The 20,975-nt window shown below is 50.0% G+C and overlaps 1 protein-coding gene across 2 annotated transcripts in view; it reads left to right on the top strand.

Moving 5' to 3' along the window:
• The window catches only part of gpc5b (glypican 5b), a 945,490-nt gene that overhangs the window by 119,807 nt on the left and 804,708 nt on the right, over nt 1-20,975 (top strand). For both annotated transcript variants that reach the window (XM_072474918.1, XM_072474917.1), the window contains exon 2: nt 13,778-13,939. In XM_072474918.1, the coding sequence (XP_072331019.1) occupies nt 13,778-13,939 (162 nt within the window). The remainder of the gene's footprint in view (nt 1-13,777; nt 13,940-20,975) is intronic.

Below are 20,975 nucleotides of genomic sequence, written 5' to 3'. Positions count from 1 at the left end.
TTAATGTAAGCCTACTTGTGACACTAATAAAGATTATTATTAGGTGCGCTGCTCATAATTGACCCAGTACACCAAGTGGGCACTGACCAAAGTGTAATAACCTGTACCCGAGCGGGATGTATGGGGTCAGGGTGATTGTTTTCCCAGAGTCCTTTACGGAATATGCACTTCCCCATAAGGGGGCGGGACAGTCTAATCACTTCTGTATAAAACCGGCCGCACTCACCCGGTTGGGAGCCATGTATCTTAAGTCTGAGAATAAACCTTTCATCCATGAAGGGGAAGGGGTAAAGCGGGGTGGGGGGGGGGGGGGGGTTTCTGCGACGTGGCAGGGGATGAGAGATGACATGGTCAAGGGCGAAGAAAGGGGCCATCTGGGTTGAGCTAGGTACAGAGTGGAATTAAAGGGGCAGGAGTTAAGTGGGGAAAATGACGGACGGTAGAGGGCATTGGAGGCACAAGCCTCCGGTAAGGTTGGTAACGTGGAACGTCCGGGGACTGAATGGGCCGGTTAAAAGGTTGCGGGTGTTCGCGCACCTCAGGAGCTTGAAAGCGGGGATTGCCTTTTTGCAGGAGACACACCTCCGTGTGAAGGACCAGGTTAGGTTAAGGAAGGGGTGCGTCAGGCAGGTTTTTCACTCGGTGTTTGATTTGAAATCGAGGGGTGTGATGATTTTAATGAGCAACAAAATGGGATTTGTGAGTGCGAAGGAGGTGAGGGATCCAGGTGGGAGATATGTGGTTGTGAGTGGGGTATTCGAAGGGGCACCGGCAGTGTTGGTAAATGTGTATGCCCCAAGTTGGGATGATGTGGGTTTTATGAGGGTTTGCTGGCAGCAATCCCGGATTTGGCCACACACCAGTTGATCATGGGAGGAGATTTTAACTGTATCCTGGAGCCGAGGGTGGATAGATCGAGCCCCAGGTCGATGGGTAGGGTACGAATGGCAAGGGAGCTGGGGTGGGTGGGGTGGTTTATGGAGAGGATAGGTATGGTGGATCCATGGCACTTTCAGAACCCAGGGGGAAGGGAGTATTCCTTCTTTTCACACATCTATAAGGTGTATTCGAGGATTGATTACTTTGCAGTGAGTCGGGAGATTTTGGTTGGGTTGGAGGGAGCACAGTATGCGGGGATAGTTATCTCGGACCATGCACCCCACTGGCTGGATATTCGGTTCAGTACGGGACGAGAGCAGAGGCCGAGGTGGAGGTTTGACTCGGGGTTGTTGGCGGATGGAGGTTTTAAGGTGCGGTTGGCGATTAGGGATTATGTGGAGTTCAATCAGAATGGGGAGGTGTCGGCGGGCATTTTTTGGGAAGCACTGAAGGCAGTGGTCCGAGGAGAAATTATCTCATTTACGGTTCGTACAAATAAGGAAAGGAGGGCAGAACATGACCCGTCTAGTGAGCGAGATAGTGGAGGTGGACAGGGAATATTCGAGGGTGCCCACCGTGGAGGGATTGGCGAGGAGGAAATAGCTGCAGGGGCAATTTGACAGACTGACAACGGGGAGGGCGGTAGGGCAACTGCGTAGAGCAAGAGGGGTGCAATACGAGTATGGGGAGAAGGCGAGCCGCATGCTGGCGCACCAGCTGCGGAGGCAGGCTGCGTCTAGGGAAATATTGAACATCCGGACTGGGGCTGGGAATGTGGTGTCAGAGCCAGGGGAGATAAATGAGGCATTTAGAGAGTATTACCAGGGTCTTTATGAGGCAGACCCAGGGGGAGAGGAGGGGGACATGGGGTGGTTTCTGGACGAGCTGGAATTTCCCCAGGTGGAGGAAGCAAAGAGGCAGGCGTTAGAAGAGCCCCTGGGGCTGAGGGAGATGCTGGATAGTATCAGGGGTATGAAGTCGGGGAAGGCCCCTGGGCCGGATGGGTACCCAGCAGAAGTTTATAAGGAATGTTCGGCGGACCTGGCACCACATCTGTTGGGGGCGTTTAATGAAGCAGCGGAGAAGGGGGAGTTGCCGGAGACGATGAAGCAGGCGGTAATCACACTAATCCCCAAAAAAGGGAAGGATCCGGTGGAATGTGGGTCGTATAGACCCATATCACTATTGAACACGGATGTGAAAATATTGGCTAAGTTGTTGGTGGGGAGGATGGAGGATTGTGCCCGGGGGTGGTTGCAGAAGATCAAACAGGCTTCCTGAAAGGCAGGCAGCTCGCGAGTAATAAATGACGGCTGTTGAATGTGGTGATGAATCCGTCGAGAGCTCTGGAACCGGAGGTGGTGGTGTCCATGGACACGGAGAAAGCATTTGATCGGGTGGAGTGGCGGTACTTGTTCGGAGTTTTGGGAAGGTTTGGGTTTGGGCTGAGATTTGTGGCTTGGGTGTGGTTGCTGTATGTGACACCAAGAACCAGGGTGAGGACGAATGATATTAGCTCATAAAGCTTTTTTTTTTTAATAAATATTTTATTGAAAATTTTTGGTCAACCAACACAGTACATTGTGCATCCTTTACACAACATTATAACAGTACAGATAATAATGACCTTTTTTATATAAACAAAAAACAACAAATAAATAAATATTAAATAACAAAAATGAAAACAAGCCCTAATTGGCAACTGCCTTGTCACTGGCTATACCCCCCCCCACCCCCCCCCCCCCCCATCCATCTCCCCCCCCCCCCCCCCCCCCCAAGTCCTGGGCTGCTGCTGCTACCTTCTTTTTTCCCCCATCTATCTTTCCGCAAGATATTCGACGAACGGTTGCCACCGCCTGGTGAACCCTTGAGCCGACACCCTTAGGACGAACTTAATCCGCTCTAGCTTTATGAACCCCGCCATATCATTTATCCAGGTCTCCACCCCCGGGGGCTTGGCTTCTTTCCACATTAGCAATATCCTTCGCCGGGCTACCTGGGACGCAAAGGCCAAAACATCGGCCTCTCTCGCCTCCTGCACTCCCGGCTCTTGTGCAACCCCAAATATAGCCAACCCCCAGCTTGGTTCGACCCGGACTCCTACTACTTTTGAAAGCGCCTTTGTCACCCCCACCCAAAACCCCTGTAGTGCCGGGCATGACCAAAACATATGGGTATGATTCGCTGGGCTTCTCGAGCACCTCGCACACCTATCCTCCACCCCAAAAAATTTACTGAGCCGTGTTCCAGTCATATGTGCCCTGTGCAATACCTTAAACTGAATCAGGCTTAGCCTGGCGCACGAGGACGACGAGTTTACCCTGTTTAGGGCATCTGCCCACAGCCCCTCCTCGATCTCCTCCCCTAGCTCTTCTTCCCATTTCCCTTTTAGTTCGTCCACCATAGTCTCCCCTTCGTCCCTCATTTCCCTATATACATCCGACACCTTACCATCCCCCACCCATTTCTTTGAGATGACTCTGTCCTGCACCTCTTGTGTCGGGAGCTGCGGGAATTCCCTCACCTGTTGCCTCGCAAAAGCCCTCAGTTGCATGTACCTGAATGCATTCCCTTGGGGCAACCCATATTTCTCGGTCAGCGCTCCCAGACTTGCGAACTTCCCATCCACAAATAGATCTTTCAGTTGCGTTATTCCTGCTCTTTGCCACATTCCATATCCCCCATCCATTCCCCCCGGGGCAAACCTATGGTTGTTTCTTATCGGGGACCCCCCCAATGCTCCGGTCTTTCCCCTATGTCGTCTCCACTGTCCCCAAATCTTCAGTGTAGCTACCACCACCGGGCTCGTGGTGTAGTTCCTCGGTGAGAACGGCAATGGGGCTGTCACCATAGCCTGCAGGCTGGTCCCCCTACAGGACGCCCTCTCTAATCTCTTCCACGCCGCTCCCTCCTCCTCTCCCATCCACTTACTCACCATTGAAATATTAGCGGCCCAATAATACTCACTTAGGCTCGGTAGTGCCAGCCCCCCCCTATCCCTACTACGCTGTAAGAATCCCTTCCTCACTCTCGGAGTCTTCCCGGCCCAAACAAAACCCATGATACTCTTTTCTATCCTTTTAAAAAAAGCCTTCGTGATCACCACCGGGAGGCACTGAAACACAAAGAGAAATCTCGGGAGGACCACCATCTTAACCGCCTGCACCCTCCCTGCCATTGACAGTGCTACCATATCCCATCTCTTGAAATCTTCCTCCATCTGTTCCGCCAACCGCGTTAAATTTAACCTGTGCAATGTACCCCAATTCTTAGCTATCTGGATCCCCAGGTAACGAAAGTCTCTTGTTACCTTCCTCAACGGTAGGTCTTCTATTTCTCTACTCTGCTCCCCTGGATGCACCACAAACAACTCACTCTTCCCCATGTTCAATTTATACCCTGAAAAATCCCCAAACTCCCCAAGTATCCGCATTATTTCTGGCATCCCCTCCGCCGGATCCGCCACATATAGTAACAGATCATCCGCATATAAAGATACCCGGTGTTCTTCTCCTCCCCTAAGTATTCCCCTCCATCTCTTGGAACCTCTCAGCGCTATCGCCAGGGGCTCAATCGCCAGTGCAAACAGTAATGGGGACAGAGGACATCCCTGCCTTGTCCCTCTATGGAGCCGAAAATATGCCGATCCCCGTCCATTCGTGACCACACTCGCCACTGGGGCCCTATACAACAGCTGCACCCATCTAACATACCCCTCTCCAAAACCAAATCTCCTCAACACCTCCCACAGATAATCCCATTCCACTCTATCAAATGCTTTCTCGGCATCCATCGCCACTACTATCTCCGTTTCCCCCTCTGGTGGGGCCATCATCATTACCCCTAACAGCCTCCGTATATTCGTGTTCAGCTGTCTCCCCTTCACAAACCCAGTTTGGTCCTCGTGAACCACCCCCGGGACACATTCCTCTATTCTCATTGCCATGACCTTGGCCAGGACCTTGGCATCCACATTTAGGAGGGAAATTGGTCTGTAGGACCCGCATTGTAGCGGATCCTTTTCCTTCTTTAAGAGAAGCGATATCGTTGCTTCAGACAGAGTCGGGGGCAGTTGTCCCCTTTCCTTTGCCTCGTTAAAGGTCCTCGTCAGTACCGGGGCGAGCAAGTCCAAATATTTTCTGTAAAATTCAACTGGGAATCCGTCTGGTCCCGGGGCCTTTCCCGTCTGCATGTTCCTAATTCCTTTCACCACTTCTTCTACCGTGATCTGTGCTCCCAGTCCCACCCTTTCCTGCTCTTCCACCTTGGGAATTTCCAACCGATCCAAAAAATCCATCATTCTCTCCCTCCCATCCGGGGGTTGAGCTTCATACAATTTTTTATAAAATGTCTTGAACACTTCATTCACTCTCTCCGCTCCCCGCTCCATCCCTCCCTCCTCATCCCTCACTCCCCCTATTTCCCTCGCTGCTCCCCTTTTCCTCAATTGGTGTGCCAGCAATCTGCTCGCCTTCTCCCCATATTCATACTGTACACCCTGCGCCTTCCTCCATTGTGCCTCTGCAGTGCCTGTAGTCAGCAAGTCAAATTCCACATGCAGCCTTTGCCTTTCCCTGTACAGTCCCTCCTCCGGTACTTCCGCATATTGTCTGTCTACCCTCAAAAGTTCTTGCAGCAACCGCTCCCGTTCCTTACTCTCCTGCCTCCCTTTATGTGCCCTTATTGATATCAGCTCCCCCCTAACCACCGCCTTCAACGCCTCCCAGACCACTCCCACCTGAACCTCCCCATTGTCATTGAGTTCCAAGTACTTTTCAATACATCCCCTCACCCTTAGGCACACCCCCTCATCCGCCATTAGTCCCATGTCCATTCTCCAGGGTGGGCGCCCTCCTGTTTCCTCCCCTATCTCCAAGTCTACCCAATGTGGGGCATGATCCGAAATGGCTATAGCCGTATATTCCGTTCCCCTCACCTTCGGGATCAATGCCCTACCCAACACAAAAAAGTCTATGCGCGAATAGACTTTATGGACATAGGAGAAAAACGAGAACTCCTTACTCCTAGGTCTACTGAATCTCCACGGGTCCACACCTCCCATCTGCACCATAAAATCCTTAAGCACCTTGGCTGCTGCCGGCCTCCTACCAGTCCTGGACTTCGACCTATCCAGCCTTGGTTCCAACACCGTGTTAAAGTCTCCCCCCATTATCAGCTTTCCCGTCTCTAGGTCCGGGATGCGTCCTAGCATTCGCCTCATGAAGTTGGCATCATCCCAGTTCGGGGCATACACGTTTACCAAAACCACCATCTCTCCCTGTAATTTGCCACTCACCATCACGTATCTGCCCCCGTTATCCGCCACTATAGTCTTTGCCTCGAACATTACCCGCTTCCCCACTAATATGGCCACCCCCCTGTTTTTCGCATCCAGCCCTGAATGGAACACCTGCCCCACCCATCCTTTGCGCAGCCTAACCTGGTCTATCAGTTTCAGGTGCGTTTCCTGTAACATAACCACATCTGCTTTAAGTTTCTTAAGGTGTGCGAGTACTCGTGCCCTCTTTATCGGCCCGTTGAGCCCTCTCACGTTCCACGTGATCAGCCGAGTTGGGGGGCTTCCCACCCCCCCCCCCCCCCCCCCCACCCCCCTTGCCGGTTAGCCATCATCTTTTTCCAGCTTCTCACCCAGTTCCCACGCAGCTGTATCTCCCCCAGGCGGTGCCCCCCCGCCCATCCTCTCCCGTACCCACTCCCCCCTTTCCCCAGCAGCAGCAACCCAGTAATTCCCCCCTCCCACCCCCCCCGCTAGACCCCCCGCTAGCGTAATTACTCCCCCCATGTTGCTCCCAGAAGTCAGCAAACTCTGGCTGACCTCGGCTTCCCCCCGTGACCACGGCTCGCACCGTGCGACGCCCCCTCCTTCCTGCTTCTCTATTCCCGCCATAATTATCATAGCGCGGGAACCAAGCCCGCGCCTCTCCCTCGGCCCCGCCTCCCATGGCCAGCGCCCCGTCTCCTCTCCCTCCCCACCTCCCCCCATCACCACCTGTGGGAGAAAGAAAAGTTACCATACCGCAGGATTAAAACATAAAACCCCTCTTCGCCCCCCCCATTCGCCCCACCACTTTGTCCAAACGTTCTTTTTCATAGTCCACTCATTCCAGTTTTTCGTCTACAATAAAAGTCCACGCTTCATCCGCCGTCTCAAAGTAGTGGTGCCTCCCTTGATATGTGACCCACAGTCTTGCCGGTTGCAGCATTCCAAATTTTATCTTCCTTTTGTGAAGTACCGCCTTGGCCCGATTAAAGCTCGCCCTCCTTCTCGCCACCTCCGCACTCCAGTCTTGATAAACGCGGATCACCGCGTTCTCCCATTTACTACACCGAGTTTTCTTCGCCCATCTAAGGACCATTTCTCTCTCCTTAAAACGGAGGAATCTCACCACTATGGCTCTGGGAGCTTCTCCTGCTCTCGATCCTCGCACCATAACTCGGTACGCTCCCTCCACCTCCAACGGACCCGTCGGGGCCTCCGCTCCCATTAACGAGTGCAGCATCGTGCTCACATATGCCCCGACGTCCGCCCCCTCCACACCTTCAGGAAGGCCAAGAATCCTCAGGTTGTTCCTCCTTGCGTTGTTTTCCAGTGCCTCCAACCTCTCCACACATCGTTTCTGGTGTGCCTCCTGTATCTCCGACTTCACCACCAGGCCCTGTATATCGTTCTCATTCTCGGCTGCTTTCACCTTCACGACCCGAAGCTCCTGCTCCTGGGTCTTTTGTTCCTCTTTCAGCCCTTCGATCGCCTGTAGTATCGGGGCCAACAACTCTTTCTTCATTTCCTTTTTTATCTCCTCCACGCAGCATTTCAAGAACTCTTGTTGTTCAGGGCCCCATATGAAACTGCCACCTTCCGACGCCATCTTGGTTTTTTCTTGCCTTCCTTGCCGTTGTTCCAAAGGATCCGCTGCAATCCGGCCACTTTCCTCTCCTTTTTCCATCCGTGTCCAGGGGGAACACCCTTCTGGTTTACCGCACGGTGTTTATAGCCGTTAAAATTGCCGTTGGGGCTCCTATCAAGAGCCCAAAAGTCCGTTCCACCGGGAGCTGCCGAAACGTGCGACTTAGCTGGTCATCGCCGCACCCGGAAGTCCAGCTCATAAAGCTTTGACTTACACAGGGGTACGAGGCAGGGGTGCCCGCTGTCGCTACTGCTGTTTGCGCTGGCCATAGAGCCATTGGCGATGGCTCTCAGGGGGTTGGCAGGGTGGCAGGGGATAATGAGGGGACAGAGGGAGCATCAGGTGTCGCTCTTTGCCGATGACCTCTTGCTGTATGTTTCGGATCCGTTGGAGAGTATGGGAAGGATTAGGGGCCTTTTGGGGAGGTTTGGAGGGTTCTCGGGTTACAAGCTGAATGTAGGGAAAAGCGAGGTATTCCCTGTGAATGAGCTGGCACAGTGGACTAATTTAGAGGGGATGCCATTTACGGTAGCGAGGGATAGGTTTAGGTACTTGGAGATTCAGGTAGCGAGGGAATGGACGGGGCTCCATAAGTGGAACTTAATGAAGCTGGTGGAGGAGGCCAGGGAGGATCTTAAGAGGTGGGATACACTGCACTTAACGTTGGCGGGGAACTTCCAAGTGGTGAAAATGAATATTCTGCCAAGGTTCTTGTTTATCTTGCAGGCTCTCCTGTTCTTTATACCGAAGGCCTTTTTTTCGGAAACTGGACACAATCATCTCTACCTTTGTATGGGCGGGGAAGGTGCCGATGGTGGGGAAGACCCTGCTACAGAGGCAGAGGCAGCAGGGGGGGTTGGCGTTGCCAAACTTGCTTCATTATTATTGGGCGGCGAATGTGGTCAAGGTGCAGCGGTGGTGGGAAGAAGGGGTAGAGTGGGTTAGGATGGAGGAGGAATCTTGAAAGGGGTCTAGTTTGAGGGCTATGGTGACGGCAGCATTGCCAATGGCTCCGGGTAGGTATTCAGGGAGCCCAGTGGTGCAGTCCATGGTGAAGATATGGAATCAGCTGAGGAGGCATTTTAGGGTGGAAGGGATGTCGGTGCTAATTCCGCTGTGCGAGAATCATGTGTTTGAGCCGGGGGGATGGATAGTGTGTACAGGAGATGGAGGGAAGTGGGGCTGGTCAAGGTGAGGGATTTGTATTTGGAGGAAGGGTTCGCCAGTCTGGAGGAGCTAAGGGAGAGGGTAGAGCTGCCAAGGGGTAGTGAGTTCAGGGTTAGGGACTTTGCACGAAAGGTCTGGAAGGGGATCCCTAGATTGCTGGGATACACCCTGCTGGAGCGACTGCTGCTTCCAGATGTGGAAGGGGATGGAAGAATTGGGGATCTATGTAAGTGGCTGGGGTAGCAGGGTGGTGAAGATCAAGGAGAAATGGGAAGCGGAGATGGGAATGGAGATCAATTGGGGAGTATGGAGTGAGGCACTGCGAAGGGTAAACAGGACCTCCTCTTGTTCAAGGATGAGCCTGATACAGTTTAAGGTGATGCACAAGGTGCATATGACTCGGGCGAGAATGAGTGGGTTCTTTCAGGGGGTAGCAGATGAGCGTGAGAGGTGTGGGCGGCGGCCAACGAATCATGCGCACATGTTTTGGGGTTGTGAAAAATTGGGAAGATTCTGGTCTGGAATGTTCGTGGTCTTAGCCATGATAGTGGAGGAGGGAGTGGATCCGGACACTTTGGTGGCGATATTTGGGGTTTCAGAGAAGCCGGAACTCATGGAGAGGAGGAAGGCCGATGTCTTGGCCTTCGCCTCTCTGATTGCACGGCGACGAATTTTGCTGGAGTGGCGGTCGGCATCGCCACCGGGGATAGTGGCTTGGTTGGGTGACCTGTATGACAGAGGTCAGAGAAGATAAAGTATGAGTTAAGGGTCTCAGCATAGGAGTTTGAGAAAAAGGTGGGGATGTTTGTGACTGTGTTTGAGGAGCTGTTTGTCGCAGGGGGGTGGGGGGTGTGTGATGGGGAGGGGCGGGGGGGGTGAAAAAGGAGAAAAATCTGTACAAACTGTGTAGTTGATTGTTGGGAAGAATGTTTCCTGGTGTGTTTATTTGCTGTAACCTACTTTGATGCAAGTTTGAATGAAATGCGTTTAATAAACCTTTCATCCTTGCTCAACTCTGTGTGGGCTCCCCTTTTTGTATGTACAGAACAAAGCTCTATACAACTGAAGCATTATTTCTTTGCCTTGTATGTCAGTTCCCTTCGATAAAGGCCTAACATTCCCTTAGCCCAGTGTTCTTCAAACATTTTTTCTGGGGACCCGTTTTTACCAACCGGCCATCCTTCGGGACCCAACCCGGCCGACCTTCGCGACCTACGCCGGCCGACCTTCGCGACCCACGCCGGCCGACCTGGGCGACCCACCATTTTCTCTTACCTTGTTTGCTGCTGACAAAAAATGGTTTTGGGTCCCTTTGGCCCTCGTACACGCTCCTCCAATGGAACCTGTTGGATGAAGGTGAAGCCTTCCGGTGTCGGAAAGTATGGAGTCTCCACCAGTCCAAAGTTCTGCATTTTTTTCCTGTAAACTTTATCAAATAAACCCCCCCCCCCGAACGTGTAAAAAAAAAAAAAATAAATAAATGAATAAAATGAATAAAACCCCCCCGAACTTGTAAAACAAAAAGCTGCGACCGTTTTAAAAAAAAAGCGACCGCACTGCGCATGCGTGCCCGATCATCGGCGCGCAAGCGCATAGTTTTGTGCATGCGCGTCGATGATCTGTTCGCATGCGCAGTGCGGCCGCTTTTTTTTACATGTTCGCGGCCGTTTTGAAGGCCGCTTGCAGCCGGCGTTATTAACAGCCGGCTGCTGCGGCTGTTGCACGCAGATTTGCACGATCGGGAGCACCGCGACGGACGGCTCTGCGACCCTCCCGACACCGCCCGCGACCCACTCACGGGTCGTGCCCCTGAGTTTGACAATGCCTACCTTAGCCCTTCTGATTTTTTTGGGGGGTTGTGTGCTTGGATTCAGTAACTCCTCTTGGCCATGTGCACTTGTGCGGATGCCTGGGTGATGGGCTGGATTCAACTGTGATGCCCTTCATGATGAATAGCTTGCCCATATTGACTACCTGGACTCGGTGGAGGAATGTTCACTTGCCTGGCTAGTCTTCTGAATATGATCCTCGTATGATTCCGCATATGGAAGTTGACCCAGCAAGAATCTGCATCTCCAGGAGAGGAACAGAGGTGAAGACATGACTTTGTGATACTCGGGCATGTTTCCCAAGGCTGAGCAGGTGGCAGGGTGGTTACAGTGGCACTATTTTAACCTCATGTATGAACTTTAGCAGAAAACAGCCAGCAATGCGGGTCAATGTATATGTATGTGCGCAGGTTGGCTGCTGCATTCTCTACATGACAACAGTGACTACAGTACTTCCTGGCCTGTAAAGCACTTGGAGATGTCCAGTGATCATGAAAAGTCCTAAATTAATGCAAGTCTTTCTTTTAAGTCTTTCTACTTATGTTACAAACATCTACTATTCCTCAGCATTCAGGAATTAAAACACTGAGACACACTATCCTTTTTACCAACATGTAAAAAAAAAGTACAAGTTCCTATGAATATATCATTCAAATCTGAGTTGAGATTTTGGGTGCGATCTACGGCCTCGTCACGCCTGTACGAGGCGATATTTTGACAAGATTTCTGTTCTTGTTCCAGTGCAACTTTTTGCCAAGGTTTTTATTCTTGTTCCAGTATTTGCCAGTCCTTCTCCCCAAGTCCTTTTTGGTGGAGTCAAAAAGATGATCACATCCTTTATATGTGCGGGGAAGACCATGAGGATTCGAAGGGCAGTCCTCCAGGGGAACAGTCAGGGGAATTGGCGCTGCCTAGACTGATACATTATAACTGGGCAGCGATTGAGCAAAAGGTGTTGGGTTGGCATAGTGGTCCGGCAGCCACATGGGTGTAGATGGCATCAAAGTCATGTGGAGGGTTTGGGTTGTGGACATTAGTGACGGCCTCGCTCTCCTTCTCACCGGTGAAATATTTGACAAATCTGATGGTTGTGTCTCCACCGTGAAGATATGGAGACAATTTTGACAGCATTTTAAATTGGGGGCTGTATTGAAATTGGCTCCGATTTGTGCGAATCATATATTTGAGCCTGCGAGGTTGGATGCCTCGTTCGGTGGGTGGGAGGGGATGGGGTTGGAAAGAATGGGACGTCTGTGCCTGGATGGGCGGCTTGCCAGTTTAGAGGAACTGTCGGAGAAGTTTGGGCTCTCGCGATCTGACTCATTTGGATACTTAGACATTGGCAATTTTGCAAAACAGATCTTCCTGACATTCCCTGTGGCGCCGCCAACCTCATTAACGGAGAGAGATCTTTCTCTCTCGGGGTCGGAAGAAGGGAGTATTTCTGGTATCTATGGACAGATTATGTTGGAGGATTCCGAATCGGTGGAGGGCGTTAGGGCCAAGTGGGAGGAGGGGTTGTGGCCTGTTTTGGATGATGAGGTGTGGAGTGAGGCCCTGTGGAGAGTAAACGCCATGCCCTCGTGTGAGAAATTTGGTCTAATACAACTTTAATTAGTATAGGGCCCACCTGACTAGGTCCAGTATGAGTCAGTTCTTTGCAGGGGTGGAGGACAAGTGCGAGAGCTGTGCAGGGGATCTGGCCAATCATGTGCATATGTTCTGGTCATGTCCCAAGCTCGTGGGTTCTGGGTCTCCTTCTTTAGCACCATGTCAGTGATTCTGAAAACTGAGCTGGAGCCCTGTCCCTTCGTGGCAATATTTAGGGTGTCAGACTCACCGGAGCTGCAAATGGGCGCAGGGGCCGATGTCCTGGTCTTCGCCTCGCTGATTGGCCAGATGCGAGTGCTGATGGGTGAATGTCAGCTTCTCCGCTGTGTGTGGCTGGGAGGTCTGATGAAGTTCCTGTACCTCGAGAAAGTCAAGTACGCCGTGAGGGCAGCACTTGAGGGGTTTTACCAAAGATGGCATCTGTTTATTGTGTATTTCAAAGAGATGGTCACCGTTCGTTGCTGGCCGGGAGGGTGGAGTTGAGGGGCAGGGGGTTAAGTATTTGGGAGGGGTGGGGTTATGTTCTAGGGGGTCATATGTGTGATGGGGCGGCTCTTATTCTGTTTGGTTGTGTTTTATAATATGTATAAAATGGGAAAAAAAGTTGAATAAAAATTTTTTTTTAATCGCCAGAGGCACCACTGGGTGAGATCCAGATTAACATATTTAAATAACCATTAGGCTCATTGAAATATGTCTGCAGCATATTATCCCAGTGCCCGAGACCTAATGCCCTCCCCAGTGAGGCCTCAACCGGGCACCGTTTAGTACTCATCCACACAAACGTGGACCAGGTGTAACGGCACCTGGGGTAGTCTACCAGTCCATCGGAGGCCCCCGGGTGTTCCGGCTCTGGGCAGGGGTGGTACCCTGGTACTCCTGTCACTTGGGAACCCTGCGCTCTCCGGCTGCCGGTGCCAACGTGCCTGGGTGCCAGGTTGCCCCTGCCAGGGAACAGGCCCGGGGGTGCCCTTAAGAGGTGGGGTGAGGGGAGCTGAGCTCGCCAGTGCAGGAAGTGAGCTAAGTACCGCTAGGCGGGGCATTCCTAACCTATTCCTAAAAACAAAGCAAAGTCCCGTTTTATACTCAGCGCTGCTGGCTCCAAGAAACACCCCGCAATTCGCGCCCAAATCGGGACTCTGATTTATTTTCATTAAATCATGCCCAATCTGCTTGATAACTGTGACTTTATTACTCATCTTATGAAGTAACTAATTAAATACAATTATCCGCACCAGAAATCCTAATTAGCCACAAGTAACTGGGTGTTAAAGTACTGGAATTACTTTTGTTTTCAGTGTTCTGCCTGAGCAAGCCTTCCCTTGCATGTCTCTGGTCCTGACCTGGCTTCTCTTTCTGTTGCAGATGGGGATTTACAGATCTGCACGTATGATGGGCCGACCTGTTGCACGAAGAAAATGGAGGAGAGATATCAAGTAATGGTTCGCAGAGAGATCCTGCAGAACATCCATTTCCTGAGCTACGAGCTGAAATACAGGATTGAGAAGAATGGCGAGGCTTTCCAAGGTAGGAATGTTCTGGCAAATGTACCACAGCTGGAGATCCAGTAGCAAGTGGCTAATTGATCCGAGTTCTCGCAATGAACGTGATCCTCTCTGACAATGCTTGTAAAACTGTCTGGGGCTTTGTGGTACACGTCTGTCCCTACCCAGGCTGTGGTAAAAGTGCATTGAGTCAGAACTTCAAAGGATGTTTTTAAGATGAGTACGGAATTTAAATTCTGACCATTTTGTGCTCAGATTTCTCTTTCGCCACACATCTGTCCGCCTGGTTTTCCTTATGTCCCTCAGACTGTTCTCTTCCTTCCACATCACATGCTTTTTACAAATGTTGTGTGTTTCTGCTGATCATCACCTCCTTAACAGGTGGCTCCAAACCTGAGTGAACATGGAGCAGACAGCGGGGGATGGTGAAGGAAAAAGACAGGAAATAGTCCAGAGATATTCATACTCACTTCATCTTATTTTTGAGAGGGTTGGTCGATTTGATGTGTTACCTGGGAAATAGTGTGGTCTGAAACACGTCAGTATATTTTTTTCCCCCTTTACAGATTTCATCCATTTGTTCTATTGTAATCTGGTTCTTGGTGGAAGTTCATATACAGCTGCTCTCCTTTTACGGAAGGCAAGGACAGTTGGATAGCAGGCACAGAACATAAAACAACAGGTCTTTACACTTCAGCTCACTCGTCCACACTGCTCCCAGGGTCCCGCGCAAACTCCCTCTTGACCGGGATTCATGCGCTCCTGCACGGTTGACCCCCGAGCCGGTCATGTTTTACGCGACCACAATTGGTGTCTAGGTGTGAGCGCTAATTAATTAATTAATAATCGCTTATTGTCACAAGTAGGCTTCAATGAAGTTACTGTGAAAAGCCCCTAGTCGCCTCATTCCGGCGCCTGTTCGGGGAGGCCGAACCCGCGCTGCTGGCATTGTTCTGTATTACAAGCCAGCTATTTAGCCCACTGTGCTAATACACACTCTTGTTGTGATACCTTTCTGTTATTATTATGCATCATCTTCATTTTATTTAAATCCATTGGCGATGTCATCAGTAAGTGCTGAGACGTTACCTGTTGTTACCTGCGTACATTCGTATTTAACTGCCGTTAGTTCGGATTCTTTTCCGTTACTGTTATTTTGATGTTTAACTAGCCGCTCCTGTTTTTGAGTCCACACTGTATTCTAAGATTCGTTATTTTTTATATTAAAGAAGATTAACTTATAACACACGCTTTCAACTACGTTTTGTGCTCAAGTCACCACATCCTTTTGACACTGAGGATGGGATAATAAAAAAGTTTTGGTTTCAGCACATTCAGCATGAGGTTTTGCTAAGTTTACTAATGGGAGACCATGGCTATGCTTGGGTCTGTCAGTGAGCCTGTGGAAGAGAACGCAAACTGGACTAAATATGTTGTTATGGGCCAGGGTTTAGAGAACCCCAAAGTGTATCATGGAGTTCACCTAACCCACAACTTTTAATAGATTGTGGTATGGGGCGCACACAGCCCACTCTACAGGTGTGGTACAGCAGAAATGGAAAAGTATTTTTTGAAAGCAAAACAATGTTTATTCTATGAACTCAAGTTAACCTTTTAAAACATACAGTGAACATCTTAGCAACCATCAATTCAAATACAACCCCCAAAGAATACAATATTAAGTAATTCTTTAAGCTTTCCTTTTAACATCCGTAAGACTTAAAACACCTTTTACCAGAAGCACGTTAGGTTTACATTCACTACTGAGAACATTTATAATTCTAAATTCACCAAATGATCAAGAGATAGTCTTTTGATGGCAGAGAGATCAACAGTACACCTGCTCTGTCTGGCTTCAGCTCTAACACTGAAAACGAAACTAAAACATACCCTGCAGCAAACAGCCTAAAATGAAAGTAAAAAGCTGACAGACAGCCCAGCTCCACTCACACTCTGACATCACTGATAAACACCCATTTCTTAAAGGTCCATTTCTTAAACACCCATTTCTTAAAGGTACTCTCACATGACAATGTGGAAAGGTTGGAACACTTTTTCTTGGCAAATGGGATCATAGATGAAGCTAGAAAGCGTTCAATTCTCCCGAGTGTGTGTGAGGTGAAGACTTGCAAGCTCGTGATGCAACTGCATTATGGAAGCAGGAAGACATTTCATTTGTGGATTTAATTACATTCATTCAGAAGCACCACAATCCTAAGCCCTCAGTAATTGTACAAAATTCCATAGTCATAGTCTGTAACTATCTTTGCCACTGAATGGTGTCAGCTGTCTGAAGATTGTGAGTTTGGTGTAGTTTTGGAAGACATGCGTCATAACAGATTAGTTTGTGACATTAAAGAGGACTGCATTTGCTGGAAGAAGCCACGCTTACTTTTAAGATGGCTCCATAAATTTCTCGAGGCATGTAAATGTCTGCAAAAGATATTCAGAAGGCCAATGGCGACACGCAGGCAGTTGCACTGCATCAGGGGCTGGTTTAGCGCAGGGCTAAATAGCTGGCTTTTAAAGCAGACCAAGACAGGCCAGCAGCGTGGTTCAATTCCCGTACCAGCCTCCCCGAACAGCCGCCGGAATGTGGCGACTAGGGGCTTTTCACAGTAACTTCATTTGTAGCCTACTTGTGACAATAAGCGATTTTCATTTCACTTCATTTAATTTCAAGTAAAGAAAGAAGCTGCAAATAAATAGGTGGAGACAGTGGAGGAGGGTCACACTGTGGGAATCATTGTAAGTTTAAGAACATTGCTTGCCACCAGTGCAACAAGAAGGGGCATTTGGCAAAGAAGTGCCAAGGTGCAAAGAGAACGTTGAAGGCTGAGCAGAGAACTTCAAATGCAAGGAAGTTTCAGTCAACGGTGCATTGCTTAGAAAGCTCAGGCAGGCAGAGGAGCACTATTATGACATGTTGAATATGAGTGAGGGGCATGGAGGGCCTATTTATGCTGCGATGGAGGTCGATGGACAGAAAATCAAGATGGAGGAGGACATAGGAGCCTCTGCATCGGTAATCAGTGAGGAGACCTTCAAGAAGATTTGGAGCTCTAAGCAGGCACCGGCCCTTCTCGGCAGGAATCAAACATGGACATACACCGTCGAGACTATACCATTGCTTGGACCTTTCCAGGTAGACATTTAATATAACAGCCAAGGAGCAAGAGCCCAGCTCCTGGGCCTGGTCTACTAGACGTAACTGGCTCAGGGAAATTTAGTTGAAATGGGGTGAGATAAAGCAAACAAAAGTGACAGAGGACATCATTCAGAAATATTCTGAGGTTTTCAAAGATGAACTGGGTATGTTGTGGGGCGCTACCGTTAAATTGTTTGTAGATCCTCAGGCTACTCCTCGCTTTTTCAAACCGAAGACAGTGTCTACGTCATGAAAGGCAAAGTGGAGGAGGAGTTGGAGCGGCTGCAAAGGCTAGGAATCATTGAGCCCATTCAGTTTTCATGTTGGGCAGCTCCAATTGTTCCTGTTCAGGGTTGACACTGTTCGCATACTTGGGGATTACAAACTTGCCATTACTCAGGTTTCCAAGCTGGACGCTTACCCATTGCTGAGGACCCTTGTTTTCCACCCGTGCAGGAGGTAAGACTTTCCAAAACTGGACATGAGCCACACACATCAACAACTCTTGATGCAGGACGATTCAAAGCAGTATGTGGCCATCAGCACACATTAAGAGTTGAAATTCAAGTATAATCGTTTGGTTTTTAGCCTATCCTCCATCTTATTTAAATCCATTGCTGATGTCATCAGTAAATGCTATGATATCATTAGTTGTTGTTACCTGTGTATATTTGTATTTAATGTCGTTAGTTCTAATTCTATTGATTTACTGTGAACCCAATGTTTAATTAGCTGTCTCCGTTTCTGAGTCCATATTATAGTTTAAATTTTGTTATTTTGATGTATTAAAGAAGATTCTTTGATGTATTAAAGAAGATTCTTTGATGTATTAAAGAAGATTCTTTGATGTATTAAAGAAGATTCTTTAAAGCATCCTTGAATATCTTCTTGTGGTCCAGGTTATGACACTTTCCTAGAAGCAATGTTAATCCATGGCCCAGCGCGGGCTCTCACCATAACATGTCGAACCAGGATAAGATTGTTGTAATTAGCCTTGTAAGGGTAAAACCCAGATGCCCAAGTGTCACACTTGATAAGGCAGAGAACAGCCATCAGTGAAACAGACAGGAAACACATTAAAATTCAGAACTGTGTATATTTTGTTTTATAGCCAAACAGGGGCAAGCAGTTCAGTGAGATTTGGCAGGTCTGTCGAAGCTGCTGTATCAGCATTTCTTTCTGACTGAAAGTGATCTTGTTCCAAGCTCACTGTAGTCGGTTCCACTGGGGCTGTCTCCCCACACTTCCACTAAGCTGTTCAGAAGATATTTGGCTGGATATCCCTCCTCCTGCCGTTGGTAATGGAGTTTCTGATGTGGAGGAGAATCCCATTTTGGGGTGGCGGGGGGGTGGGGGGCTGGATCCGCTGGTGGGGGCATTGAGGTTTGCGTCCTGGGCCAGCAGTTGGATGCAAGAGTGTCATTTTGACCCACTTGCACCCTATCAACAGTCTGGAGACCAGATGCTCCACACCTCTGTGATTCTCTCCCCCCACCTCCCCCCTTCCCCACCATAACTGATGAGAACAGGGAAAAAAAGTAATTTTCTCACTATTTCAGCTTGGACTGTGCTTTAGCTTCCAAGCAGGGGTGACTCATTGGGGACAGGGGGGTGGGGAGGCAGATGGAATCTCTGGTGGGAGGGGGTTTGGGTTATCCTCCAACATGCGCACTGTGGAGGGGCCCGGGCGACCCAGCAATCCCAGTGGTGGGGTGTAGCGGGTGTGAGGAGGAGGGTGTGTGTGAGGAGGAGGGGGGAGGAATTCCATTGGACCTCACTATCGGGCAGCCTGCTCGAAATGGTGGCCCAATAACGTGATTTGCGACGGAGTCTCTTGTGATATCTACCATGCCTAAATTGGGGGTGGGGTTGGGTGGGGTGCTGGTGGGCCTTACCACGTGGCGGGGGGAGTGAGGGGTGTTCCCGGAGGCCTCCCTGAGGTTGGGGGGTGGGGGTGAATATCAGGGCAGCCAGACAAAATGGTGCCCTGATCTGTGAGAAGACTTTCCTGCTGGGCTCGCCAGCAGTAAATGATTCAAGTGTTGCCTCGGCACAAAGAAACTCCCCGAGGCCAATACAAAATGGGAAATTGCCGTAAGTACCAGTGGTTTTCTCAGTTTTGCAGCCACTGAGAAACACCCCGCTAAACGCACCCAAAACCAGACATAGGGGGCGCGATTCTCCGAAATGGAGACAAAGTGTTCGCGCCGCGTGAACGACGGCATGAAATGGGCGTGGGGACTATCAATTCTGGCCCCCATAGGGGGCCAGCACGGCGCTGGAGCTGTTCCCCGCTGTCAACCCGCGCATGCGCAGTTGGGCCGCGCCAACCCGCGCATGCACGGGGGACTTCTTCAACCCACCGGCCGCGACGCAACATGGCGTGGGGGTTCAGGGGCCAGCCGCGTAATAAAATAGGGCCGGGGCTGGAGAGGCCGGCCCACAGATTGGTGGGCCCCGATCGTGGGACAGACCCCATCGGAGGCCCCACCCGGTGAAGGTACGCTTTTCCCTGCCCCACATGCCGTCCCCCTTTGCACAGAGTTCCCGCCGGCAGCGACCAGGTGCGAATGGCGCCGGAGGGACTCTGCCGTTTCCGCGCGGCCGCTTGGCCCATCAAGGCCGGAGAATCAGCGGCCCGGCTGCAGACAGCGGCCCGCGACCTGCGACCAGCGGCGCGCCAAACGCACCGGCGCAAATGGCGCCGATTCTCCGCTCCTCGGAGAATCGCCTGGTGGCGTCGGACCTGCGCCGTGGGAAAAAATTGCGCGAACGGCGATTCTCGCGGCATGGGGAATCGCGCCAGGTTTTTTTCCATTGCTTCGTGCCCATAGTCTTCTGAATGGAGAATCCTGTTCATTGTCTTTTAATGGCCCAGGAATTTCCGAGAGTGGTCATTAAACAATGCCTGCTGTTAGTTGGACTTGTTGCTATCTGTTTAATGTTGGAATCTGTTGGAACCACAGGATGCAATGCCCTGCAGGATATCTTGGACCTGAGTGAAAAGGACCAGCAAATGTGTAGCTTCTTCACCAATCAGGCTGAATAATTCTGAAATTAATAGCGCGTGGACGGACAAAAAAGTGCAAGTTAAAATGGGCAAATACGATGTTGAATCCGGCACAGAAAGCGAAATAAAGGGAGAGAATGAAAGACTGGGTTAAGTTAGAAAGGAAAAAAAGAGACTTTAAAAGCACATTTTCACCAGCGTCTAAAACCCAATGGAATGTGGCGCCAGACTTTGTAATGGTTAATTTTCAGTGCTAGAGAGGTTAACTGGCAGTAATTAACATGCATCATCATTGTTAGAAGGGCAATTAGACTCTGTGGTATGTGCAAACACGGGAATGTCGTGCCTCTCAATGTATTTCGATAGGGAAACTGATGGTGAGGTGCTGTTTTCGTGAAGCTAACGGCGGAGTGATGATCTCTGACAATTTCTTGATTTCCACATTTAATTGTGTGTCTGTCCCCTTCACGGGCTGCTGCGGCATGTTCACGTAAATGAGAGCGCTGCCATGAGCTTCGCTGACGACTGAAACGCTTGGCCTTTCCACCTTCCTTGTAACTCATGTTGAGGCATTAATGTTGGTACTGAAGTGACTTTACTGGTCCAAGGTTGATCAGGAAATGTTCATTATGCCAAGGGTTTCCGAAAGACATTTAAAGAGGTGGAAGCCATTCAGCCCATCATGACAGGCTGTGAGTTGACATTTTGGTCGAGGAATGTAAAACTAATCCCACTGCTCTCCCCCATATACCCCTATATCACCTTCAGTGCTTGTTGTTTCCTTTTTGTATCTGTGTCGAGTACTGTAGGCGTTTTCTGGTCAGAGCATTGTACTGTTCGATCAAAAAAGTGGGGCAACTGAGCATCATGTGGGGTATTAACAGGGAAAGTTTTATTTTA

The sequence above is a fragment of the Scyliorhinus torazame genome, chromosome 14 (genome assembly GCF_047496885.1).
Source record: "Scyliorhinus torazame isolate Kashiwa2021f chromosome 14, sScyTor2.1, whole genome shotgun sequence".
NCBI classification, from domain to species: domain Eukaryota; kingdom Metazoa; phylum Chordata; class Chondrichthyes; order Carcharhiniformes; family Scyliorhinidae; genus Scyliorhinus; species Scyliorhinus torazame.
This window is presented reverse-complemented; position numbering and strand designations above follow the sequence as displayed.